The sequence below is a fragment of the Monodon monoceros genome, unplaced genomic scaffold, assembly GCF_005190385.1.
Source record: "Monodon monoceros isolate NGI ecotype Baffin Bay Population unplaced genomic scaffold, NGI_Narwhal_1 Super_Scaffold_13, whole genome shotgun sequence".
Lineage (NCBI taxonomy): Eukaryota > Metazoa > Chordata > Mammalia > Artiodactyla > Monodontidae > Monodon > Monodon monoceros.
Window position 1 is genome coordinate 70,515,806 of NW_021703769.1, and position 26,577 is coordinate 70,542,382.

Below are 26,577 nucleotides of genomic sequence, written 5' to 3' on the forward strand. Positions count from 1 at the left end.
GGGAGGCCATGGTCAGGAGTTTGGATTCCTTCCGAGAGGGAGGGGAGCCATTGAAGGGTTTTGCCTTTTAAAAGGGTTCCTCCGCATTTTGATAGAGTGGAGAATGGACTGCGGGTGGGTGAGGCTGGGGAAGGGAGGCCAGGGCAAGAGGGGAGTGACCCTCCCCCCAGTTTGCTGGGTCCCTCTCGCCTGCCCTCCTGGACTGCCCGAGAGGCCCTCCCTCCCTCAGACAAAGCAGCTCTGTCTTTTCCAAGTCTCGGTGCATGTTCAGACCCCAGGGTGAGAATCTGCCCCTTCCCCCCATCAAGGAGTTTTCACAATATAGTTCCAAACAACAGCAGATCTGTTTCCTGTTAAGAAGAAAACATCCTCCACCTCCTCATTTATACATTGGGCCTCCATGGAGGTTTCATTTGAGCAAAGGGTTTTACCACGAAAACAAACATGAGCTTGCTTTTCTGCTCACTCTTCACTGTTCCAATGGATAAAGTCTAGAGAGCAGAAGTGACCTCACTAAGTTGAAAAAGGGGGTTCTACCTCCCTGAACCTCGTGCCCCACACGCCAGCCCCTCAGTGGCCTACTAGTTTGGTCTTGCTACTCCAGCTGTTCCCAAAAACCGGCCTCTTCACCGGTGCCAAATAGAAATGCGAAGAGAAAGGAGGAGACAGAGTTTGGGGTGAGGTAGAAAAGAGTAGCTTTTATTGCTTTGCCAGACAAAGGGGGCCACAGTGGGCTAACATCCTCAAGACTGTGCGCCCCACCCCGGAGCGGGTGGTGAGGAGTCTTACAGTGTTCAAGGAGCAGGGTGTGGTCAGCTCGTGGACATTCTTCTGATTGGTTGGTGGTGAGGTAATCGGGAGTCGGCATCATCAACCTTCTGGTTCCAACTGGTCTGGGGTCTACGCGCTTGTGGACAGCGTACAGTTAACTTCTTCCACCTGGTGGGAGTTTTAGTATCTGTAAAATAGCTCAAAGGATGTGGCTTAGAATAATATCTATAGTCCTTGAGGAGGAACTAAAGGTCCTTGACTTTGATTAATGGCTAAAGTATTATTATTTTGTCTTGCTTGACCGATTCCCTTTCTTTCTGCATTTTCTTGCTTCTCTGATTAAATTTATTCTTTGACTAAAGTTTTTCTACAGACAAAAGGCAGGTGGAGAACGTGGGTGGGGGTCTATTCTGGGGAAGCCTCCTAGGGTCCTGCTCGGTTACATGGCTGCCCAAAATGCTCCCCTCCTCTGCCCACCCAGTGCCTTCTACCCTCAAGATATTCTGCCCATACCACCAGCTCGGCCACCCCCTGCGCCCACCACCAAGCCTGCTCTCCTCAACTCCCTTCTCTTCCCAGCCCCTCACTTTGAACAGAATTCATGGCTCCTTTCTCTCATGGTTCTGTCCCCCACTCACAGCCTCCAGCTGTGCTTCCTCCATCACTAGTCTGGTTCTAATTACCCTGCACCGTAATTTATCTGTTTACAGGGAAGCCTCCTCCACTGAAACGGAGCCCATCCTAAGGCAGGAACTGTGTAGTCCCTACCTCTGAATTCCCAGGTCCTGCATCTCACCTGGCCCAGAGCAGGCGTCCCCTAGAAATGACTGTCAAATGCGTCAGCTGCAGCAAGACTCCTATGAAATGTTCCTCTTTTGACTCTTCACACAGCTATGTCTCTCTTCTCACAGGGTTGCATATGGGCTTTCTTCAATTTCTCATTTACACTTCCTCTGAAGAAATTCTGTATTCAGAAGAATACTGGGCATAAACACAGAATTCTGTGTTGAGGTCCTCCATCCAATATTTCTTAGCTGTGTGAATTTAAGAAAGTCACCTCATTCTTTAGAGCCTATATTTCTGCATTTATAAAACAAGAAAAAAATATCTCAAGATCAACCAAACCCCTAAAGGACAGTGTTTTTCAAACGGTAGATCTTAACCCATTGGTGTGCCATGAAATCAGTTTAACAGCTCAAGATCAGCATATTTTAAAAGTGGAATAGAAAAGAAAATAGGAGAGCAGTGCATGTAACAAAGTTAAATATTGTTGTTTTTTTTTTTTTTTTTTTGCGATATGTGGGGCTCTCACTGTTGTGGCCTCTCCCGTTGCGGAGCACAGGCTCCGGACGCGCAGGCCCAGCGGCCATGGCTCACGGGCCCAGCCGCTCCACAGCATGTGGGATCTTCCCGGACCGGGGCACGAACCCACGTCCGCTGCATCGGCAGGCGGACTCTCAACCACTGCACCACCAGGGAAGCCCCAATATTGGGGGTTTTTGTTTGTTTGTTTTTTGGGTGTTTTTTTTTTTTTGGCCCTGCGGCTTGCAGAACCTTAGTTCTCTGACCAGGGATCGAAGCTGGGGCCCTGGCAGTGGAAGCGCCGAGTCCTAACCACTGCACGGCCAGAGAAGTCCCAATATTGTTTCTTGAAGTAGTGCACTTAAACACTCTATCTGTGTGTAGTGGGTCACGATATGAAATGTTATTTCCTATTATGAATTGCAGTTTTTTAACTCAAAGGGTAAGGTTCAAATACAATTTCTTCATATACCAATGCTATTTGTTCAAAACTGTCAGGATAGAAGTGGACTGGGACACATCTAGGGCAGTAACTAGAGTGGCTCTGGAGACCCAGATCTGGGTTGATAAGTGTACACTGTTAATTATTTTAAATTGAGATATAATTGACGTATAACATTATATTAGTTTCAAGTATATAGCATCATGATTTGATATGTGTATATATTACAAAATGATTATATATTAATCATTTTTGAAGTCAGAAACCTATAGCGATGTACCAAGAATTTGTGGACAGAATGTTGTATTGAAAAGAGACATGGGTTAAAGCTTGGGTCCAGTCCTTACTCTCTTCATGACCTACTGGGCCTCAGCTTCTTCATCTGTATATTGGAGATAAGAAGATCAACCAATCTCTGTTGACAGGCCTGGCACGTGGTAAGTACTGGGTAAATGTTTATTCTCTTCTCTGTTGAGAATTTCACAAAATACGGCCTTCCTTTTTGGTCTCTTTCAGATAAAGATGGTGTAGGCAGCCATATCTTTTTCATCTGCAGTTAGCTTTATCTTATGGTTTAGCTTGAGTTTAGATCCTGGAGATCTTGTCAAACTTGAAAAAGAATTTTGTGTAAGTTGGCTTGAAGAACAAAAGTTAAAGTCACTTGGGAATCTGGTTTTTATTTCCTTTTATTGAGATATAATTACACGGTAACTTTTTTTAAGCTCTGTTTTTGCTTTCAGTCTCTACATCTCTTACTGAATTATCAACTGCAACTTTTTTTTCCTTCGTTTAGTTTATTTTTCCTTCATTTCCTTTAATTTGTTTTCCTCCTCCTCACAAAAATAATCACTCTCCAGAACATGACAATATAATATTCAAAGGGATGAAATCCTTGTCCATCTGAGTGGTAGGATCAGCTATATCCAGTGCTCATATATGCTGGATAAACTATCAAAGTGGGAGTCGCTCCACCAGGAAGCAGTCATTCTTGCTTTGTGTCAGGAGGAATTCATCTAAAAATAGGAGCAGATTTGGTTTCCTTTACACATCACGTGTAGTTCAAACAGTCATCTGCTCTCATGCATGATGTGTTCTGCAAATGCATTAAGACAGAGATAGTGTGATGTGCTGGTGAAAAGCACAGACTGTGTTGGAATCCAGCCACCACTACACAGAGGGCACACGTGTGCCTGGGGCAAGTTATTTATTTATTTATTTATTTTTAAACAGGAGAAAATCAAAGTTTAATAACATGTGTACATGGGAGAGTCCCAGAAAAATTGAGTAACTCGCCAAAATGGGCGAAGCCCTCATCTTAAATGCCACCCTCAGCTAAAGACAGAAGAGGATGTTGAGGGTGGGGAGAGTCTGTTCTGGGAGGTGAGCAGGAAAACACACAGTAAACAAGGGTGATTGTGATGCAGATCTAAGCATTGTCTTCTCCACAGATAAGAATTTGTAGAGAGTTGGTCATAAAAATATGGAATGCTTTGGACTTCTCTGGTGGCGCAGTGGTTAAAAATCCACCTGTCAGTGCAGAGGACATGGGTTAGAGCCCTGGTCCGGGAAGATCCCACATGCCGCGGAGCAACTAAGCCTGTGCACCACAGCTACTGAGCCTGCGCTCTAGAGCCCATGAGCCACAACTGCTGAAGGCTGCGCCTAGAGCCCGTGCTCCGCAACAAGAAAAGCCACCGTAATGAGAAGCCTGTGCACCGCAACGAAGAGTAGCCCCTGCTCGCCGCAACTAGAGAAAGCCTGCGAGCAGCAACGAAGACCCAACGCAGCCAAAAATAAATAAGTAAAACAAATTTTTAAAAAATGGAATGCTTTACAAATTTGTGTCCTCCTTGTGCAGTGGCCATGCTACTCTTCTCTGTTTCTACGGTTTTAGAATATGTGCTGCTGAAGTGAGCCCCTGTAGCAAGTTATTTTACTTCTCTCTGCTTTTGTTTTCTCATCTTAAAAAAAAGAAGGGTGGGTGGTAACCGTACCCAGCTCTTAGGGTTCACTCCAGAACATGGCCTAGTGCACGGTGAGTGCCAAGGGACTGTTTCTATATGAATCAAGTGTGCGCAAGTAAAACAACACAGTCTCACATTCTAAGGAGGGGCTCCGTCCAGGGCAAGTGAGAAAATCATAAAATTTCTAATTGCCTCTCGTGTTTTAGTTATACACCTAAATCATATATTCCTAGCCTTCTATACATATGCTTCGATTTCGTTTTCTTCCTTCCCAATTGAATACAGTGCAGACCAACTAAAGCCCATTGCACGTCCAACTGAGGCCGGCGTCATTGATTTTAGCATCTGCAGTTCTTCTCAGCTTTGTCCCTATTGTACCAAGGCCACGAGATCTCACACCTTTTCTCTAGTATCATCACTTTTTCATGTCCACTCATTTTATGAAAGTGTGAAGGCAAAATGGTCAACTAGCCACAACTAACCTGACACACAGGCCAAGGTAGCTTGAACTTGATGTGATCAAAAGCATTTACTGAGGGAACCTGGAAAACAGAAATGAAGTTCCCCACCCTGGAGGGGCTCACAGCCTTATGAGGGGCAAACATAAAGGAATACATCTTCAGAGTGCGGTGAATGAGCGCAGCGGGGATTCAGCCAAGCACAGAGGAGGAAATGCACATCCCACCTGTGGCCAGGGAAGTGTGGTCATTGATGCCAGGATTGCAGAGTGAAAAGAGAGAAGCAGGCTGAGGTCCATCCAGCGCTATCACTTGTCTTGGGCAAATTACTTAAAGTCTCTGAACCATCATTGATAAAGGAACAATAAGATTCTCTTCATAAAAAAAAGATACAAATGAACTTATTTACAAAACAGAAATAGACTCACAGACATAGAAAACAAACTTATGGTTACCAAAGGGAAAAGTGGGGGAAGGATAACAGGAATTTGAGATTAAGAGATACACACTATCATAGGTAAAATAGATAAACAGCAAGAATCTACTATATAGCGCAGGGAACGATATTCAATATCTTGTAATAACCTATAATGGAAAAGAATTACTTTGTTGTACACCTGAAACATTATAAATCAACAGTACTTCAATATAAATAAATAAAATTTTTTTAAAAGATCCACTTCAAAGGGTTATTTTAGAGGATTAAATTAGATAGAAAAATGTGTTCAGTAAATTGTGAGGTACATAGAAGACACAATCATTTATGGCTGGGAGCAGTGGCATAGGAGGAATAGAGACATTTTAAAAGGGTAGGACGGTCAGTGGAGGGTACAAAGTGGGAAACACCTTCCTTCACTACAGGAGGAAAGTATCAGAGCAGATAGGGCTGCAAGAACCGGAGGAAGCCAGTAAGAATCCCCAGGCAAGCCATGAATGAAGCCAAGAGCAGACCATGATATTTATGATTACTAATCTCTCCTTGCTAGGGTGGGGATAAGGGGTAAGGGGGCCAACCCCATTCTGGAGGGCAGAGAATCAACAAGGAAGAGAGCTGGGGCTCCTGCCGAAAACCCCAGATTTCTTCGTGGGGAGAGAGGAAGAGATTATCAGCTGATGGAGAATTGGTGGCATTGCGCAGGTCTCTTTAGGGAAGCTGTGAAATGTTTGGAAGAGCAACTGTCGGGAGGGGAACGAGAGCTGTCCAGATCCATGTTACAGGGCGACTAGAGGCACTGACTATCGTGGGTTGTGTGATTTTCTCCGATAGGACAAAGAGCAGGTGGTTGTATTGGCTCAAGGCAGAAGGTTTATGAGGAAGGCTGTGAGGAGTGGGGTTGAAGTGATTCACAATGAAGTCAAGGTTATAGAGGAAGTGGAGTGAGGTCAAAGAGGGCGGGTAGTCAGTGATGACCTCCAGGATGTGGGCTCCAGGAAAAAGAAGTGTCAGTAAGATGGACCATCAGGTGGAGCAAGAGGAAGGGGAGGCTCAGTGCTTGGGGAATTTGATGGTCAATGTAGAGCAATCCTGAATGGTAAGAAGGTCTAAGGCAGTCCCTAGTGTGGAGGGGCAGATCTTTATGGTCTTGAAAGATGAGATGAGAAGCAATGCTAGGTCAAGGTAAACAAGGACCGAAGTGCTAAATGAGGTTCTTTATATAAAGTATTTAATATTATCTCCTCAACAGCCCTTCAAGTTGGGAATTTGGGAAAAATAGAAATTCAGGCACAAATTAAGAAGACTGCCAAGTCCCTTGGAGCTATTAAGATGGGAAGCTCAGCACAGAGTACTCTGCTCAATATTCTTTTTTTACTTTTTTTGGCCACGCCGCATGGCATGTGGGATCTTAGTTCCCCGAACCTGCACCCCCTGCATTGGAAGTGCGGAGTCTTAACCACTGGACCACCAGGGAAGTCCCTCTGCTCTGTATTCTGTAACAACCTAAATGGGAAGAGAATTTGAAAAAGAATACATGATATATGTATAAAAAAGATACATGTATATGTATAACTGAATCACTTTGCTGTACACCTGAAACTAACACAACATTGTTAATCAACTATACTCCAAAATAAAATTAAAAAATTTTAAAGTATAAAAAAAAAAGAAAAAAAAGATGGGAAGCTCAGATTAAATCCAGGGCTGACTGGTTCCAAAGCCCAGGTTCTTTCCATCTCCCCAGATTTCCCCAAAGAGGTGGCACTTGGGACCGCTCTAATTCATTTTTCACAGCTCTCAAGGTTGGAATCTCTGACTCTTGAGATCTTGGGGAGCCAGGTAGGTGAGACCTGGCAGGCCCTGGCAGTGATAAAGCTCTCCTGAGCTCAGCGGCCCTGTCCTTATTCACTGTAGGCATCAGGATGGCCCTGGGTAAGGGATGGAACTCTCAGCTGGTCTGGGCACCCCTGCAGAGAGGGCAAAAGGGAAGGGAAGAGCATCAGGAAACACCTGGATCTCTTGTTGCTCTGAATATATTTCACGTGATTGACCTGCTCAGGAAGTCATTCATTCAGCAGGAGGAGGACATGGGAGATGGTGAGATCTGGGTTCAGATTCAGCTCCAGCTAGTTGTGTGACTTTGGAAGACACTAACCAGCTTTCTCAGTTTGCCCAAAATTAAGGGTATTTTGGGACATGGAACTTTCATTGCTAAAACCAGGACAGGCCCGGGCAAAATAGGATCGTTAGTCACCCCAGACAGGCTACTCAACCCTTCTAAGCCTCAGTGTCCAAGTATAAAATGTGCCCGTCTGCTGCCCGCTTCTCTGCTTCTCACACCTGAGGCTGCACTTTACAGAGAACACAAAGAGGGAGTGCGGTTTAATTCCGTCTGGTTGGGAGAAGCTGAGGGTTGACTGCATGTTCCTTCATCTGCAGAAGCTGAAATTCTGAAGTGTAAAGCAACTTTTCACCAACATTCTGCTTGGAGCCCTCAGCTGTGCTGATGTGTGGTCTGGAGCGCGAATCAGGAACCTCCCCCACTGATCACGTCCCTGCCATTCCTGGTTGCTGCCTCTTGACCCCAGGTGGGCGTGGCAAGGTCCAAACACACCTTGCTCAGTAGGCAGTGGTGAGATGTGGGTTGTGGGTTGTGGATGAAGGCCACTTGAAGCATGAAACCCAGAACTCTGGTTGCAGTAACGTTGCTTAAGAAGGAGTCTTTAGGCTTCAGCCAGGATGGGTGGCGTAAGCATGGCAGGAAGACAGCGCCGTCTTCCTGAAGGGTTGTCTCCCCAGCGCCTGCTGCTGCTGCTCTTCTAGCCTGAGGTTGGTGTCCTCCACATTTTGCTCAGGAGCCAGGTTCATTGAGGTCCTCAACAATGTGGAAGGGGAAGGTGTGGAGCTGTCGTTGCTGGAGGAATGTGAGTTCTGAGCAGAAAGTAAGAAGTGGATGAACTTAATAGTTGTAAATTTGGCCACCCACAGTTCCTCAAAAAGTTACACATAGAATTACCATATGAATGAGAAATTCTACTCCTAGGTATGTACAGAAAAGGAACTGAAATCATATGTCCACCCAAAAACCTGGACCTGAATGTTTCTAGCAGCATTACTTGTAATAGGCAAAGAGTGGAAACAACCCACATGTCCATCAACCGAGGAAAGGATAAACAAAATGTGGTACAGGTATCCCTCACTTTTCTTCCTTCCTTCCTTGCTTTCTTTCTTTCTTTCTTTCACTTTATTTTTGGTTGCATTGGGTCTTCGTTGATGCACGCGGGCTTTCTCTAGTTGCGGGGAGCAGGCGCTACTCTTGTTGCGGAGCATGGGCTCTAGGCACATGGGCTTCAGTAGTTGTGGTGCGCAGGCTCAGTAGTTGTGGTGCACAGGCTTAGTTGCTCAGCGGCATGTGGGATCTTCCTGGACCAGGGCTAGAACTTTGTTCGTGTCCCCTGATTTGGCAGGCGGATTCTTAACCACTGTGCCACCAGGGAAGCCCCTCTTTCTTTTTCTTTCTTTCTTTCTTTCTTTCTTTCTTTCTTTCTTTCTTTCTTTCTTTCTTTCTCTTTCTTTCTTTCTTTCTTTCTTTCTTTTCTTTCTTTCTTTCTTTCTCTTTCTTTCTTTCTTTCTCTCTCTCTCTTTCTGGCCACGCTATGAAGCTTGCAGGACCTTAGTTCCCCAACCAGGGATCAAACCCATGCCCCCTGCAGTGGAAGTGCAGAGTCTTAAGCACTGGACCGCCAGGGAAGTCCCTTCCCCACTTTTCTTGAAAGTTCATTTTATGCCACTTTGCTTTTAGGAAAACCTACATTAGTACCTGTTTTTGCTAGCCAAAAGAAATCTGAAGAGGATTTTCGCTTTTACAATAGTAAAAGCCAAAAGGTGAGAGTAGTATTCAGTGTCTGTTTTGCAGTGAGTGGTTATAGAGGCAGCACATACCCCAAGCAAGGTAGTGGCACAGCCAAGCTCTTTCCCCAGAAACTACACTCAGCATCTCAGCATCCAGCCACCACAGTTTTCAACTGTGTCTGTGGGCATCTGTGCTTTATCTTGGTCTATTTTGTGCATCCATTAGCAAGATGTGTCCTAAGATAATTACTTCTTCACTTTGTCATTTCAGTCTATGGAAGGCTTCATAGGAATGCTCTACTTTCAGGTAGTGGGAAAGACAAATATTCATATGATGAAATATTATTTATTCAGTGATTAAAAAAAAGGAGTGAAGCACTGATTCATGCTATAACATGGATGAACCTTGAAAACATTATGCGATGTGAAAGATACAAGACACAAAAGGCCACAAATTGTATGATTGCATTTATATGAAATGTCCAGAATAGACAAATTCATAGAGGAAAAGCAGATCGTGGTCGCCAGAGACTGCGGGGGAGGAGGGAATGGGAGTGACTACTAGTGGGTATACAGTTTCCTTTTGGGGAGATGAAAATGTTCTGAAATTGGACAGTGGCGGTGGTTGCAGTCTTGTGAATACACTAAAGACCACTGAATGGAACACCTGAAAAGGGTGAGATTTTTAGTATGTGAATAATGGCTCAATAGAAACAATAATAAATAAATGAAGTCTGGCCACCCAGTGCTGCTACATGTAGAAAGTGCAGCAATGGAGTGATGTATTCAGGATCCAGTTGATACCCCTTGGTATTGGGATGGGAGAGCTAGAGGATGGATGAATTTGGATGGACGAGTTTTCTGGAACCAGAATACAAGTGAGTCCTCCAGCTGGATCTCAGGTGACTAATGACCCATAGAGGTAGTAATCCTTTCTGATGAATGAGACAGTGATAGTCAGGTATGTGGTAAAGGACATGAAGTTTGATGTTTTCTTTCTTTCTTTTTTTGGCTGCGTTGGGTCTTCGTTGCTGCATGCTGGCTTTCTCTAGCTGCAGTGAGCGGGGGCTACTCTTCGTTGTGGTGCGCAGGCTTCTCATTGCAGTGGCTTCTCTTGTTGCGGAGCACGGGCTATAGGCGCGCGGGCTTCAGTAGTTGTGGCACGCGGGCTCAGTAGTTATGGCTCATGGGCACTAGAGCACAGGCTCAGTAGTTGCGGTGCAAAGGCTTAGTTGCTCCGCGGCATGTGGGATCTTCCCGGACCAGGGCTCGAACCCGTGTCCCCTGCGTTGGCAGACGGATTCTTAACCACTGTGCCACCAGGGAAGTCCCTTGATGTTTTCTTGAGAGCATCCACCTCCGCCAGAATCAGGCCAAGAACCTGAGTATGGTCAGGCTCAGTACACATAGGAGTTGGGGAAGTTGTGGTAGCCCCTTGGGCCCTCCTTTCTCCTGGAAACATCTGGTGGGCAGCGACGCATCATAGAGTGTAGGTGTTGGCCACTGAGAGCCTCAGTCTGGAATATACCTCATTAACTTTTCAAGTAGCATCATGGAGGAGAAAAAGGACCCACAAAAGCCACCTTGTGGGCAGGGCCCCCCCCCCAACATACTCAGCTCAAATGATCGTTTCCTCAAGATCCATCAGGTCCAGTTATCTCCAGATGGGGCTTCAGTTTAGCGCTACAGAGAACTATTAAGGTGTAGGCATGGCCAGATTAGGCAGGTGGGATACAAGCAGAAGTGAAGGGGGTACCAGGCAGTCAGTTAGCAACTCCTTTAGCAAGTCTAAAAGTGAGCAGAACCCCAGTGGGTAGCTCACCAAGCCCCCAAATCTCTGTTCCTTTGAGGTCCACATACACTGGGCCTGGCATCATCTGGAACTTCTGACCGGAGAAGACATGGCCCAGAGCTCCAGTTTTGCAAACAGATGTTTCCTCAGAGAGGCTGCACTGCTGGGAAAGCCTGCTTCTTCCCCTCCCCTGTCTGCCTGCTGCCCAAATAAATCAGGCAGTTTTACCCAGGAAGCCTTCTTAATATTATGAAATATTACACAATATAGAAAAGTACAAAAAAAGAAATGTTCTATACAATAATAATAAAGCAGTTTTTTACTTAGTAACTTTGAGTTACCTGTGGGATCTAGTTCGAAATTCTGTTCCGGGAGTTCCTTGGCGATCCAGTGGTTAGGACTCTTTCACTGCTGTGGGCCCGGGTTCAATCCCTGGTCGGGGAACTAAGATCCTGCAAGCCATGAGACCAAAATTTAAAAAAAAATAAATTCTGTTCTGGAACATAGTTAACAGGCCTAGGATTATATTAAATAAGCATTTGCAGGTTGCAGGTCACAGAAACCCAACCCAAACTATTAAGCACAAAGGGAAATGTATTATAAGGACGCATGAGCCAAGGACAAGACTATAGCTGGGCATCTGGAGGGAAATGGAACCAGAGACTCAAACAGCATCAGAAATCTCTCTCTTTCTCTCCAGTGCTCCTCTCTCTGGTCCGCGTGATGGGAGAGGGAGCACTGAGAGTTCCCAACCCTCACATCTAACAGATTCAGTCACCCAGAGACATTCAGTCTCAGTTCCAAAATTCCAAGGGAAAGAACTCATTGGTCCAGCCTACCTGAGGCATTCAATCAACTCACGGTTAAGTGTGTGTGTGTGGTGGGGGTGACATTATAGAAATGTGACAGCTCTTACTGCAACCATTCAGAAAAGACACTTCCTCAAATAGTGGCGTCAGTCTAACAATCCAACAGGTGTCCACTGCAGGGCAGAAGCTGTTGGACCCCCAGAGGATGTAGACCATAGCAGTGGGTCTCAACCTTGGCCGCCCATTGAAATCACCTGGAAAACCTTAACGACTGATGCCTGGGTCCCTCCCCAGACATTCTGATTTACTTGGTCTGAGGTGTGGCTTCAGCCTCAGGCTTTTTTTTTTTTTTTTTTTTGGCTGCGCTGCACAGCACGCAGGATCTTAGTTCCCTGACCAGGGATCGAACCTGTGCACCCAGCAGTGGAAGTGTGAAGTCTTAACCACTGGACTGCCAGAGAAGTCCAAGCCTCAATCTTTTTAAAAAGCTCCCGGGGTGCTTCTAACATATGGCCAAGGTTGAGAACTGGCTAGTGCCGTGCTTTTCAGACATTCATGCACCCACACGTCACTTGGGTATCCTGATAAGATACAGCTTCTGATCCAGTAGGTCTGGGCGGGGCCCGAGAGTGTGCATTCTGATGCTCTCTTTGGGTGCTGCTGACCGTCTGGGAAGCCAGGTTCTAAAGCAGCACCGCCCAATAGGGCTTTCTGTGATGGCGGGAGTGTTCTGTAGCTGCACTGTCCATACAGTGGCCACTAGCTGCAATGTAATTAGTGGATTAATTAAATGAAATGTAATTAGTGAGACTGAAGAGCTGAATGTTTTACTTGACTGAATTTGAATTTGAAGAACCACACCTAGCTCATGGCTACCGTATTGGACAGAGCAGGTCTAGCGGATTTCATCCACAGGGAGGGCGTATCTGAATCACCTGTGGGATTTCTTAACCAACTCAGTGCTCTCGTGGCTACCATGTTCCTCCTCACCCTCCCCAATTCAGGCCCTAAAACAGTGTAATAGAATGGGGTGGGGGAAGAATAGGGATAAAGAGTGAACCCTGGAGAAGGCCCCACAGGTTATTCTGAAGTACTGTCCTTACTCACTTGGTGAGAAACACTGATGTAGAATGTTCCAGATTACCTATTTCTGTGCTACAAACCACCCTCGAACTTAGTGGCCTAAGACAGCAATATTTTTTTTTTCTCATGAATCTGCTTTTTGGCCAGGGCTGAGTGGGGATAACTCGGCATCCGCTGACGTGGCTGGAAGCCTGGGACTGGAGTCATCTGGAAAGGAGCTTGCTTACGGGTCAGAGAGTTGACGTTGGCTGTCACTTGGGACCCTTGCTGGGACTTTAACCAGGGCACCTACTTGTGTCTTAGGCTTCCTCACACATGGTGACTGGGTTTCAAGGATGAGTAGAGAGTGAGAATGAGCCCAAGCCACGTGGGAACAGCACTCTCCCTATTTTTTAACCTAGCCGTGGCAGCCATACTGTCACTTCTGCTGAATTCTAGTCATTAGAAGTGAGTCATGGGACTTCCCTGGTGGCGCAGTGGTTAAGAATCTGCCTGCCAATGCAAGGGACATGTGTTCGATCCCTGGTCTGGGAAGATCCCACATGCTGTGGAGCAACTAAGCCTGTGCGCCACAACTAGAGTCTGCGAGCCACAACTATTGAAGCCCTCGTGCCTAGAGCCGGTGCTCCGCAACAAGAGAAGCCACCGCAGTGAGAAGCCCGTGCACCGCAATGATGACCCAACGCAGCCAAAAAATAAATACATAAAATTAAAAAAAAAAAAAGTGAGTCACAACGGCCAGCCCATATTCACAAGGCAGGGGATGAGATTCTACCTCTGACAGGAGGAGTGAAAAGGAATTTGGAGACATGTTTTAAAACCACCACATAAGGACTTCCCTGGTGGTCCAGTGGGTAAGATCCTGCGCTCCCAATGCAGGGGCCCGGGTTCAATCCCTGGTCAGGGAACTAGATCCCAAACGCCGCAACTAAGACCCGGCGCAGCCTAAATAAATAAATAAATATTAAAAAACCACCACATACACTTAGGAGTGAAGAGCACCAAGGGCAGAACTCTGCACACAGCAGCCCATGGGCCAGCTGCACAGTGTATGAGAAATAGAGTTTTACAACACAACATTGTAAAACAACTGTATTTCAATTAAAAAATAAAAATGAGACTTCCCTGGCAGTCCAATGGTTAAGACTCCGTGCTGCCACTGCAGGGGGAACGGGTTTGATTCCTGGTTGGGGAACTAAAGATCCCGCATGTCGCGTGAGGTGGACCAAAAAAGAAAATAAAGGGTGGGGGGAAATAAAATGCATATGGAGTTCAAAGAAAATCCTAAAGGAGATTAAAGTGGAAGAGCTTTAAGGAAAAAAAAAAAAGTTTAACTGGTTCCAAGCACAGCCAGGCTCATCCCAGAACACTTGGATCCAGGAGCACCCCGTCAACCAGAAGACTCCCACACAAAGGCCTGTTTTCCAGACTCCTGACCAGAGGCTTCCCTTTTACACACACTCCTTGAGTAACTTCCTGATTCCTTTTTGCAGAAATTCTTGCATGGTGGAGGGGGAGGAAGCTAGGGGTCAGAATACCTGGGTTTTGCTCCCTACTTTGCAGAAGCTGTAAAAAAAAAATGCAGGTTTATTTGGGAGTGAGGAAATTGTAAGGAATCATTTTCCTCTTTATGTTTCAATTTTCTATACTATGATTTAAAGTTTTCATGGTGGTAAAATATATATACCATAAAATTTACCATTTTAACAATTTTTATTTTATTACCTATTTATTTTTAAAATTTTTGGCCATACTGCGCAGCTTATGGGATCTTAGTTCCCAGACCAGGAATTGAACCTGTGCCCCCTGCAGTGGAAGCACTGAGTCCTAACCACTGGACCCCCAGGGAATTCCCCCATTTTAACAATGTTTAAGTGCATTCACATTGTTGTGCACCCATCACCATCCTCCATCTCCAGAACGTTTTCATCTCCTCAAACTGAAATTATATATATATATATATACATATATATATATATATATATATATTTTTTGGCGGCACCATGCGGCATGCAGGATCTTAGTTCCCCGAACAGGGATTGAACCCGTGCCCCATGCATTGGGAGCGAGGAGCCTTAACTTCTGGGCCGCCAGGGAAGTCCTCAGACTGAAATTCTAGACCCGTTAAACACCAGCTCCTGGCAACCACCATTCTACTTTCTGTTTCTTGGAGCCTGACCACTCCAGGGACCTCATATGAGTGGAATCCTACAGTATTTGTCCTTTTGTGTCTGCCTTATTTCACTTGGCATAACGTTTTCAAGGTTCATCCATGTTGTAGCATGTTTCAGAAGTTCCTTCCTTTTTAGGCCTGAATAACATGTATGATATAAACAATATTTTATATATAATATAAACATTTTGTTTATCCATTCATCCATCAATGGACGTTTGAGTTCATTTGAGTTCTTTCCACCTTTTGGCTTTTGTGAATAACTCTGCTATAAACATTAGTGTGAAAATATCTGTTTGTGTCTCTGCTTTCAATTCTTTTGCACATATGTAGACATATAATTGCTGGACATATGGTAATTCTATGTTTAATTTCTTGAGGAACCAGTTAAAATTTTTTAAGCCTTTTTGTAAGTGATGAAAAACAGTTAAGAATCAAAACAGCCAGTTTGATACCTTAGGAACAACAACAACAAAAAATCATACCTGGTCTTTCTGGTTGGTTTGTTTGTTTGTTTAGTTTATTTAATTTATTTATTTTTGGCTGCATTTGGTCTTTGTTGCTATGCGCAGGCTTCCTCTAGTTGTGGCAAGCGGGGGCTTCTCTTTGTCATTGCGGCGGCTTCTCTTGTTGCGGAGCACAGGCTCTAGGTGCGCGGGCTCAGTAGCTGTGGCACGCGGGCTCAGTAGTTGTGGCGCACGGGCTTCGTTGCTCCGCGGCATGTGAGATCTTCCCGGACCAGGGCTGGACCCCGTGTCCCCTGCATTGGCAGGTGGAGTCTTAACCACTGTGCCACCAGGGAAGCCCCGTGGTTTTGAATAATGTTTACTGTTCTAGAGCTTTAATTTTTTTTTTTAAAGAAAGACTAATTAGAAGAGAACATACATAACAATTTTCAGGTTTTATTTATTTGGAATTTCTTTTAAAAAGAAAACTTTTTATCGTCATGAATACCTATCACACAAAAATGACCATCTTAACCACTTGTACATATCCAGTTCAGTGGTATTAAGCTCAGGTTTTATTTTAAGGCTTATAACATCATCAAATTCTAACCTCGGTGGGTGGTGCATATTAAGGCCAGAGCCTTGGGACTCTCCTTTCCACCTACTCCTACCCCTGCCACACTTTGTACTCCTTCTGGCCCTTCCCTCCAAACCACAAGGACAGAGCAATCTGAGTCAGGCTGCCTTTGTGACCTTCTTTGGTAAGACGCTAACATTTCAACATATTTTTTGTAGCCTTTCACATTAAATGGCTGTCATTTTGCAAAACAAAATCTGAGTACGTAGGAAGAGTTCTGTTGTGTACACGTTGTTTGCCAGAGAAGGCATTTACATCTGTGCTCCCCCCATCCTCCTATATACATGAGGGGTGTGACTTAGAACACAACACCTCCCTTATTTAGGGCTTACCTGCCATCTGTCAGTGAGTGAGTCGATTCTAGACAGTCTCTGAAAGGCTCCCAGTCCAGGAGCTGATGATTCTCTCCTCAACACTAAGCACCAGGAGAAAGGAGCCGAGATGACAAATGTTCGTGGTCTTGGAGAGACGCCTCAGCATATTTTTTAGGCTTGGCTTCTTCCCAGAGGCCTGACATTTTTGCTACCTGAGCCTCACCTCACAGATAGTTTCCAACCAAAATTGGGGCTAAATGGTCTGAGGACAAGAAGATATATGTTTGTGAAATGCATGGAGAAGGTGGGCAAGCAGGAGGGTGTGTGGGGACAGATAGCAGGAGTGGGTATGGCGGGGCCCAGTGGGCAGGGCAGGGACACAGCAGCCACCTGCGAGCAGGACAGAGCGAGCCACCTTTGTGGTCTGGATGGGCTCTGTCTCTCTCTCTTGGCTTCCAGGTAATTGTTCTGGGGCCTGGGGCCTGACTGTGGGGTGACACTGAGATCAACAGAACCGCTGCCCATTCCGGCCCCACCTCTCACCAGGAAACGCCTCCCCGCCGCAGTGACCACATCCCCCCAGGTTGCCTTGGAAACACTCTGCGGGGGGGGGGGGGGGGGCGGGGAGATCCAGGGCACAGTTGCCCAGCAACAGGTGGTGCCCTCCCTTCCGCCCTCATCTGAGGCAGCTGCCCTGCACCCTTGGCTCGCACAGGGAAGAGCGGCTCTGAGGGCGAGCCAGGAGCCCAGAGACTGACTGAGGTGAGGTGAGGAATGCAGGAGGCCCCTGCAGGTGGGGGACCTGGGGGACAGGCAGAGGCAGACAGAGACTGGGCAAAGCCAGAGAGGCGGGGACAGGTGCAGAGGTGGCACCTGAGACCTGGCACAACAGCAAACTCAGGGGAGCCTGCAAAGAACAAGACCAACTCCAAGGAGAGTTGTGAGGGCAAAGGAGCAGCCAGGGCACCGCCAAGGTGGCCGGGAGCGGGGCCCACACGCAGGGGCAGAGCTGGGACGGAGGCTCTCATTTCCTCACCCAGCACTTCTTCTAAGCAAGACATGAGCGGGCTGAGACAGGAGGAAAGAAGTCCTTGGGTTCTTTGAGTTTGAGTTCAGTTTTGTCTGAGGCACCCTGGAGTCTGGGAGGAAAATGCAGCTTCCAGAAAGGGCCTGGGGATTCTGAACAGGAGGGCCTGGCTGCAGACCGAGGTGGGCCCCATCTCTCTGGCCATCTGGCTCCTTCCCGCTGTTTCTGGGTCCTCCGGGCTCCTCTGTCTGCCTGGGTCTGTTTCTCCAGCCAGATGTTGCTGAACCCTGCTCCCCTGGCCCCTCTCTCTCCTGATCGTGCCAACCCTGTCTCATGTGCTTCCTCTCCTGACCCCATCTCTCCAGATGCCTCCGACCCCAGAGCAGCCCTCTGGGCACATGGAGGGGCCCCCTGCATCAGAGGCCTCCTCATGGCCCCCGCTGCCCTGCGGGCCCTGTGTCCCCATCATGCTGGCCCTGGCCGCCCTGGCTGCTGTCTTCCTCCTGACCACAGCCGTGTTGGCCGAACGCCTGTTCCGCCGCTCCCTCCGCCCAGACCCCAGCATCTGCGCACCCACCCTGGTCTGGCGCCCGGGAGGAGAGCTATGGATTGAGCCCACGGGCACCCCCCGAGAGCGCTCCGAGGATTGGTATGGCTCCGCGGTCCCCCTGCTGATGGACCGGGCCCCAGACCCACCCACCCAGGGGGGCGCCTTGGAGGCACGAGTGACAGCCCCACCTGCCCCTTCAGCCCCATACTCCCCTCCCAGCTCCTTGGTCCCCCAGACCCCACCAAACGCCCCAACCCGTAGCACCTTCTGGAGGCCCCAGGTCTGGGAGGAGAGGCCCCACACCCCAGGCCTGGTGAGCTGGGCTGAGCCCGAACAGAGGCCAGAGGCCAGTGCATATCCAGGGAGCCCCCAGGCCCGGAGGCTGCGGCCAGGAAGCCCCGATCCTGAGTGGGGCCTCCAGCCTCGGGTCACCCTGGAGCAGATCTCAGCTTTCTGGAGGCGTGAAGCCCGGACCAGCGTGAGTTTCTGAATCCCCAGGGCCTGGAGGACTGGCCTCCCAGAGACCCCTGGGGGAGGCCCAACCTCAGAGGGATCCTAAGACCCTGAGGCTCCTGAGAACCTGAGCTGACAGCTGAGGCCCCGGGAAAGAATGCCCCTCCCAAGCCTTTAACTTCTGGGTTTCGGTTCCCCTGGATCTGGGCCTGGGCAACCTGGGTGTGGACAGAGCCTGCGCTGCGGGGCAAGCTCAGAGGTGCCTTTGCTTATCTGCCCGGGGCGGTGGCTTAGAGAACTGGAGTTGAGGCCACCTCTGGGCCAGAAACTGCCAAGATCACATTCCAGATTAAGAACTCAAGGTACCAGACAGACAGGAAATAGCATCAACGCCGCGGCTCCCACCCTCCTTCAGTGTGTACCTAAGATGCCGACATTGGAGTGAGGGTCCCGAGGATGCTGAAGAACAGAGTGTGGTGATGACAAGTGTCAGCCGTGCTAGCAGGGGATGACAGGAATTCAGCTTCCCAGAGCCACATCATCCCTCCAGAAAAACACATACAGAGAGGTCAAGGTCAGGCAAAAGAGCATCTTATTACATATAAACTGTGGCTTTGACCCCCACCTCGCAACAAGAGGCCATCTCTTGCCTGCACCTGGGACCCGGAGTCGCAAAAGGCCGGTGGGCAGCATGTCCTCTTGAGGCCGCCGCATCTCAGCCCTCTGGATCTTACCCTTCCACGGTGAGGGAAGCCCAAGCCGAGGAGATCTGAGTTTGATCCGGTGTGGAAAGGAACATTCTCCCAGAACGTGGCCCCTGGCCGTCTTCCCTCCCAGCTTCTTGGAGCGGTCCAGAGAGACGGAGTTGCCCCAAGACAGGCTTACTCATGATGCTCCACCCCACAAAAATGGAGCCCCAATATCTGCGTCAGCTGACCTCCCCTCTGGGTGCAGAGCCAGGTGTTGGGGGGAGGCGAAGGAGTTTCCGTTCGCTGGGCTCTGACTTCTCAAACCTCAGTCCTGAATGTTAGGATTTTGCCATGTCAGTTACCACCTGTACTTTATATTTTTCTTTAAATTGGTTTACCATTTGCTTAATAAATTCATTTTACAAGGAATCTGTTTTGTATCACTTCTGTAAATGGAAAACCAAGTATCACTTGTCAGAAATAGAAGGCAAAACATGGAAATAAATACAGTGTAAACAAAGGTATATAGTTCTAAGCAGACGTTGTTTCCTGCTGGAGGCATTGACCCAGAGATCTGCTCTTCTTTGTCAAAAGGCTCAGCAAGTATTAGGAAAGTGTTAGACATTCTGGTGCCACGCTGAGACCACCCTTGAGAAGTGCTGTGATGGATGAGAGCTCTGCACGGGGAGCAGCCATCCTGTGCTACTTAATGCTGGCCAGGAACTCCCCCGCCCCGCCACCAAGTTCACCCACACCCCGGAAATGCTGTCAGGCAGAGGCCAACACTCTGCTCTTCCTCCTCAGAGGGCCAGAGAGCACCTGGGCCTGGACCTCCCTTCTCACCCCTTGGATGCCAGGAGTTGGACTAGCAGCCAGGGCTTTAGAAGCCCCCTGGCTGAGGGACATCCACCCCCCCACCCCCGGCTGCACTCATCCAGCCTGTGTTCCCAGAATCTTCCCTGAGCCAGGCCCTGAGGAGGGAGGAATCAGACCTGGCCCCCGCCCTCAGGGAGATCTCAGTCTCTCTAGTGGCAGGGGTGGGGGTGGAGGGAGGTGAGATAAGACAGGAAGACATAACTGATACAAGGTCAGGGCTGCTGTCCCACCTCTGTCACTCACAAGCCAGGTAACTATGTCACTTCTCGTTGTCACCATTAGCTGACAGGACTGGGTTGTGGGGACTCTGCCCAGGAAGCATGAACAGTCTCTCAGGGACACAGAACTGAGATACCACGCTCAGAGCTTAGAGGCCTGCATGCCAAGGGCTCAGCAGAGGCAGGATGGTGGGGAAGGGACACCAGGGACAAGGCCCCAGTTCTCTATCTGGTTCTATCACTCACTCTTGGAGAAAAGTACTTTTTGTATTACTGGGCCTCACATTCTTTCTCTTTACAAAAAGAGAGTTGAAAGTTGAACAGATGCTCTCTTGGGACTTTTCTAGCTGTGACATCTAAGGACACAGTAAAATGAAAGATGGATACCTACACCCATGCATGGATGAATGTGATCTCCCTGAGGCAAAGTCCAGCTTGCTGTCCCCAAAGTCACCTTTATATCCCCAGACCCAGAACAGGATCTAAAACACAGCAGGAGCCCAAAGAAAGGAGAATGAATGAATAAGTAGACGGATTCATAGATACATTTGTTTTACCCTTTCTCCTCTTTATTTTAAACATCTCCTCTTCATTTTGAACACCATCTTACTGGAACTTCCCTGGTGGTCCAGTGGTTAAGACTCCATGCTTCCACTGCAGCGGGTGTGGGTTCAATCCCTCGCTGGGGAACTAAGATCCCACATGCCTTGGGGTGTGGCCAAAAATTAAAAAAAAAAAAACAAAAACACCATCTTATCACTTTCTCATGTTGAGTTCTTCCTTTATGCTTTTTGACGTTTAAAACGCACTTCCTGGGGCTTCCCTGGTGGTGCAGTGGTTGAGAATCTGCCAGCTAATGCAGGGGACACGGGTTCGAGCCCTGGTCTGGGAGGATCCCACATGCCGCGGAGCAACTAGGCCTGTGAGCCACAACTACTGAGCCTGAGCTCTAGAGCCCGTGAGCCACAACTACTGAGCCCATGTACCACAACTACTGAAGCCTGCCTATCTACAGCCCGTGCTCTGCAACAAGAGAAGCCACCGCTCGCCAGAGCTAGAGAAAGCCTGTGCACAGCAACGAAAACCCAACGCAGCCAAAAATAATAAATAAATAAATTTAAAAAATAAAATAAAATGAAACGCACTTCCTGTATGGTCCTTTACCCAATAATTCTGGAGTTCCAAGTTCTAGGGTGTCTGCTCACTCTCCTTCGTGACAGATGGCTTCCTCTTGTTTTCTAAGTTGGGGCTGTGAACTCAGCTTCAACAGGGCCTTAGTAAGAATCCAGGTGACTAGTTCCAGGGTGTCTCTCTAGCGAGCTTCTGTGTTTGCTCCTGCCAAGGATGCTTCAGGGGAATAACCAACCCTGGACCACATTATTTGTTCATTTTATTGGGGCTTCCGAGACTATGCAAGTGGTGTAAATTTGAACCCCAAATTTAAATGAGGGCACACCTTTGGTTATGAATTCTCAGGGGAGACTTTCTATTGCCTCTAGATCTCAGGGCGAGACCCACGAGGTTCTTTTGTGCTTTATGGGCTGATGGAAAGATTTTTTTTTTCCTAATCTGCTTTTCCACTGACGGTTGCCACCCTTTAAGGGGCTGAGCTGTATATTAGGGTCTCAGTTTTCAACGCCCCAGGTAAGGCCTCCAAAGTCTCCGTGGATATAAAACCCAAACCCTTCATTTTGCCAAGATCTACAACTGCCCATGAGCTCCCTTAGCTTTGGTTTTCAATTTACCTCTTCGTGTGTGGCTCCAGGGATTCCCCTTAGTTTCTTGAAACCCAGCTGTGCTTTGTAAAGGATGTTTGCTTGATTTTATGTAGCATTTCTAGATGTTTCACAGCAGGGATGTGTTGTCAGGTTATACCGTTCAAAATATCACAAAAAACAGATGATTTCCTCTATAACCAAGTTCAAATCTTTGCAGCCAAACTTCTGGAAAGAGCTGTCTGTCCTAGCAGTCTACATTTTCTCATCTTCCCATCACTCTGCAACCTGCCACAGGCTTCTATACACTTCCTGCACTCTCTAGAAGCTGCTTTCCCCCAAATCATGACCTACACATTTTAATCAAAGGATACCGCTCAGCCTCCTGTGGGCAGCATTAGACGTTTTGATTCTTTTTTTTTTTTTTAACTTTTTGGCCACACCATGCAGCATGTGGGATCTTAGTTCCCGACCAGGGATTGAACCCACGGCCCCTGCAGTGGAAGCACAGAGTTTTAACCACTGGACCCCCAGGGAAGTCCTGATTCCCTTTTTGACATGTGCTCTTCCCTTGGCTTCTGTGACTCCACGTACATCTGAATTCCCTTCCCTCTGTCTGCCATCTTCTCTGATTCTTTTGCTCTCTGCCTTCTTCAGCCTTTGCTTTCCCTCGACAGTCTTCCTGGGCAATCCCACTGACACCCATAGCTTCAGCTCCTGGCCTCCCTGATGATCCCCAAGTCTCTGCCTCTGACTGTGGCAGATATGGTCCTCCTACAGACATCCTGCCATTATTATAAAGTAATAGTGCCAGTGGGAGAGAAAACAAGATGATTAACTAAAAGATTATCTCAGGGAGTTCCCTGGTGGCATAGTGGTTAAGAGTCCGCCTGCCAATGCAGGGGACATGGGTTCGAGCCCTGGTCTGGGAAGATCCCACATGCTGCGGAGCATCTAAGCCCGTGCACCACAACTACAGAGCCTGCGCGCTAGAGCCCGTGTGCTACAACTACTGAAGCCCGTGCCCCCGTGCTCTGCAACAAGAGAAGCCACCACAATGAGAAGCCCCTGTACTGCAATGAAGAGAAGCCCCCGCTCATCACAACTAGACAAAGCTCGCGCACAGCAACGAAGACCCAATGCAGCCAAAAACAAATAAACTTATTTAAAAAAAAAAAAAGATTATCTCAGAACCTCTCCACAGTCATCCTTGATTACAGAGTCAGTATTTACCCCAGTATTAAAACACGACATGCCCCCCCCCCAAAAAAACAAACAACCACAGGGGTCATGAATTCACATGCATAAATAGGCCAAGTCAGAGATATAGGTGAAGAGTGATGTGGACCAGGGGACATAGGTGAGAGAAGACTTCACACCTGTCTGTAAGGGCAGCTGCTACTCGGCTCCACCAATCATGTCCATCCTTCTGATTTTCCAGCAGAAGCTAGAAATTTGGGTTTTTAGGTAAAATCAACCAAAATGTTAAGACCACTTTATATATATGTATATGAATCTATAAACCTATAAAATCCAAAGAAACAAGCCTGTAGGCCACATGTGGCTCAGGAAACACCGGTCAGAGATCTCTTCTGAACAAACCTGAGGGATTTTCCTGGTGATTCAATGCGTAGGATTCCGCACTCCCGATGCAGGGGGCCTCGGTTCGATCCCTGGTCGGGACACTAGATCCTGCATGCTGCAACTAAGAGTCCGCATGCTGCAACCATGAGCCCGCATACCGCAAGGAAGATCCTGCGTGCCGCAACTAAGACCTGGCGCAGCCAAAATAAATAAATAAATATTTTAAAAACCAAAAAAACAGAAAACCAAACTTGAACAAGTGCCTGGGAAGGCCCCTGAAGTGGGTGTGGAGGGTCCCTCTTTGTGTTGGACTTTGGTGGTTGGAGGTGGGACGTCCTGCTCTCAGATGATCTTAAGTCAGGGTTTTCCCCACCTTCACGCTGTTGACATTTGAGCCAGATAATTCTTTGTGTTCCTGTACATTGTGGGATATTTACCAGCATTTCCGGCCTGTAGCAACTAGGTGTCAGTTGCATACCGCTAGTTGTGAAGGGATGTTTCCAGGCATTGCCAAATGTCACCTGAGGTGGGGGCGGGGAGGGAGACAAAACCCTCTGATGCTTCTAAGTGAAGCATTTTAATCAATTAACACACCGGCCCACAGAGCTTGCAGCCTGTCCAGGAACAGGGCTGCTGGGGACCTAGAACCACTCAGCTGCCAAGTAGAACAATGTGGGCCTCCTCTTACTAATTTTCAGTGGCACCAAAAAAGGACTAAGGTGAAGAGACAAGACAACCAGCCTTGGAGGAAACAAATAAATAATACACCAGGGAACCGGCAGAGGCTTCTAGGAAGGCAGTGCATCATAATGTCTTTTGTAATTGGAAATTCTAATATAATTTGGAAATTGCAAATTTGATTGCCCAAATGAAAAAGTTCCTTCTAAAGGAAGGTGTGGGAGGAAAAAGTTTTTTAACATCTCTCGGGAGGTAGAAGAAAATGACAAAGAAATGGAAAACAGGTAAGCAACATTAAGAGATAAAGGATCAATTCATTCAATATTTACCTAATAGAAGTTCCAGAAAAAGAGAACAGAGAAAACGGAGGGGAGGAAATAATGAAAGATTCTATGCAATGGAGAGAAGCATTTCAGGCAGAAGAAAGAGGTCTGTGAGGTGCCTCACACTGGCACCACCTGAGGAGCATCAAGGAATACGGGCGCCACCAGGACTCCCCTTTGCACCAAGTGGAGGAACAGGGACTGGGTTCACCCTTCTGCCTGAAACAACCTCCACTGCCACCACCAAACCAGACAAAACACATGGAACAACAGTTTTCAAGACACTGAACACCAAGCAATGAAAGACAGTCATGAAAACAAGGAAATCCCAGAGGGAAAGGAAAACAAAGGAGGGAGTTCCCTGGGGGCCTAGTGGTTGAAATCTGGCACCATCACTGCGATGGCCCGGGTCCAATCCCTGGTCAGGGAACCGAGATCCTACAAGGTATGCGGCACAGCCAAAATATAAAAAAGAAAGAGAGAGAGAGAGAGAGAGAGAGAGAGAGGGAAGGAGGGAGGGAAGGAGGGAGGGAAGGAGGGAGGGAGGAAGGAAAGGGGACTTGTCCTTTTAAGATTGTCCAGCTTACTGCTTGAGAGAGTTTCCAACCTGCGGGCTCAGAGAAGAGAGAACCCCAAGATCTGCTGTGGGTCCTTCTCGCGTGCTGTTCAGCAAACAGCTGATCAACACACGTGTGTGAGAAAACCACCTGAGGCCCAGAGAAGAGCCACGTGAAAGGACTAAGGCAGCAGTGCCCAGGGCCTCACAACAAAGCCAGGGCCTCTTCCCACCAGCCAGACTGGAAAATGTCACAAGGCCTTGGGCAGTGCACGTGGGAAAGTCTTGGCTTAGTAGTAGAAAATAATCCACTAGACTGAGCACTGCTTTGGATCTGCCTAACAAATCATACAGAGAACTATCTGGTGCTGAGCCAGGTGAAATTCACCACATCCGGGGAGCAGTAATTAACAAGCGAAAACAGGAGAGGATCAATGGCGTGTCAGAAAAGATGTATGGACCTTTTCTGGTTCTGTTTTAATTATCACACACAGAGCATCCCTGAACTGCTGCCTCAGATAGGTCACTGAAACAGCTCTTTTGCATCTTCTATCTTTCCCCTGACGGACTTTTCATCCATTGGAATGAATTAGATTGGAATTTTAAAATGCAAGACTTAGTCTAGCCCTTGAAATCTTCCATGCATTTGGGTAATTACTATACCAATAATACAAAAATCCGTTAGTACAGTCCTTTACATAAAAAGCTGCCAAGTCTCAATGAATTCCCCTTCTGGCTTCTAATATTCTGAGAAAACAAAGCAAATCATGCAAAAAGTAAAAATAAGATATTTTTGGTTCTTGGTGAGATTACAGTTCAGGGGCCTTTATTGTTTGATTTTTAATGTGGGAAGCATGACTTTTTATCCAGCCTTTAAGAAACCAGCATTGTTCTTTATATACTGATGTGGTATTCCAAAAGAGAATCTCTCCCTTGGTTAAAAACAGCCAAATATCAAGAAGCAAGTGACTTATGGGATGGTTCTTTGTTGGTGCTAAGTCTTCGAGAAATTCTAGCTCAAGAGCTGGGAGAAGAAATAGGTTACCCAGTGACCCACCAAACTAGAGGTATACGTGAGGATCTCTGCCTCTGATCATTTTCTAAGTGTGCTATACTAGGTCCAGGGATCCAAAGAGCACTACCTACCTGAATAAAGAAAGCCCACATTATCTGGGGTAAATCTGACGTGCACAGCGAGATGTTATTCACAGCTTCACGATCAGATTCTCTTCAGATCTTTGTAGTCTGGTCTTACAAGCTGAGTTACTTAGGGCCTCAGAAAGCAGGTCTTAAAAGCAGTTACATACTAACTGCCAAAATGTTCTGTTCCTCAGGAAGTGATTAGAACAAAGTAAGGAGGTAATGAAACATTTGTGGAGTTCTACCTACTGTATTGTCTTGGAGGGCTAGGTACTGAAACATTTGTGGA

At 47.3% G+C, this 26,577-nt stretch overlaps 1 protein-coding gene, 1 long non-coding RNA gene and 1 other non-coding gene across 4 annotated transcripts; 1 reads left to right on the plus strand and 2 right to left on the minus strand.

Moving 5' to 3' along the window:
- Window positions 1-691: 691 nt before the first annotated feature.
- On the minus strand, window positions 692-16,567 carry LOC114894840. Of its 2 annotated transcripts, none has more exons than XR_003793331.1 (5): window positions 16,498-16,567; window positions 11,359-11,469; window positions 7,988-8,304; window positions 1,568-1,735; window positions 692-939 (listed from the first exon to the last, which is right to left on the minus strand). It is a non-coding gene; the product is annotated as an uncharacterized LOC114894840 (long non-coding RNA). The 2 variants fall into 2 exon arrangements; XR_003793330.1 differs by lacking the exon at window positions 16,498-16,567 and adding an exon at window positions 15,568-15,640.
- On the minus strand, window positions 4,331-4,433 carry LOC114895124. Its single transcript, XR_003793430.1, has one exon. It is a non-coding gene; the product is annotated as a U6 spliceosomal RNA (small nuclear RNA).
- Window positions 16,568-17,149: 582 nt separating the features above from the next.
- On the plus strand, window positions 17,150-18,937 carry CUNH16orf54 (chromosome unknown C16orf54 homolog). Its single transcript, XM_029221904.1, has 2 exons — window positions 17,150-17,241; window positions 17,872-18,937. The coding sequence occupies exon 2, from the start codon at window positions 17,872-17,874 to the stop codon at window positions 18,544-18,546; it is 675 nt and encodes a 224-aa protein (XP_029077737.1). The 5' UTR covers window positions 17,150-17,241; the 3' UTR covers window positions 18,547-18,937.
- Window positions 18,938-26,577: the final 7,640 nt, after the last annotated feature.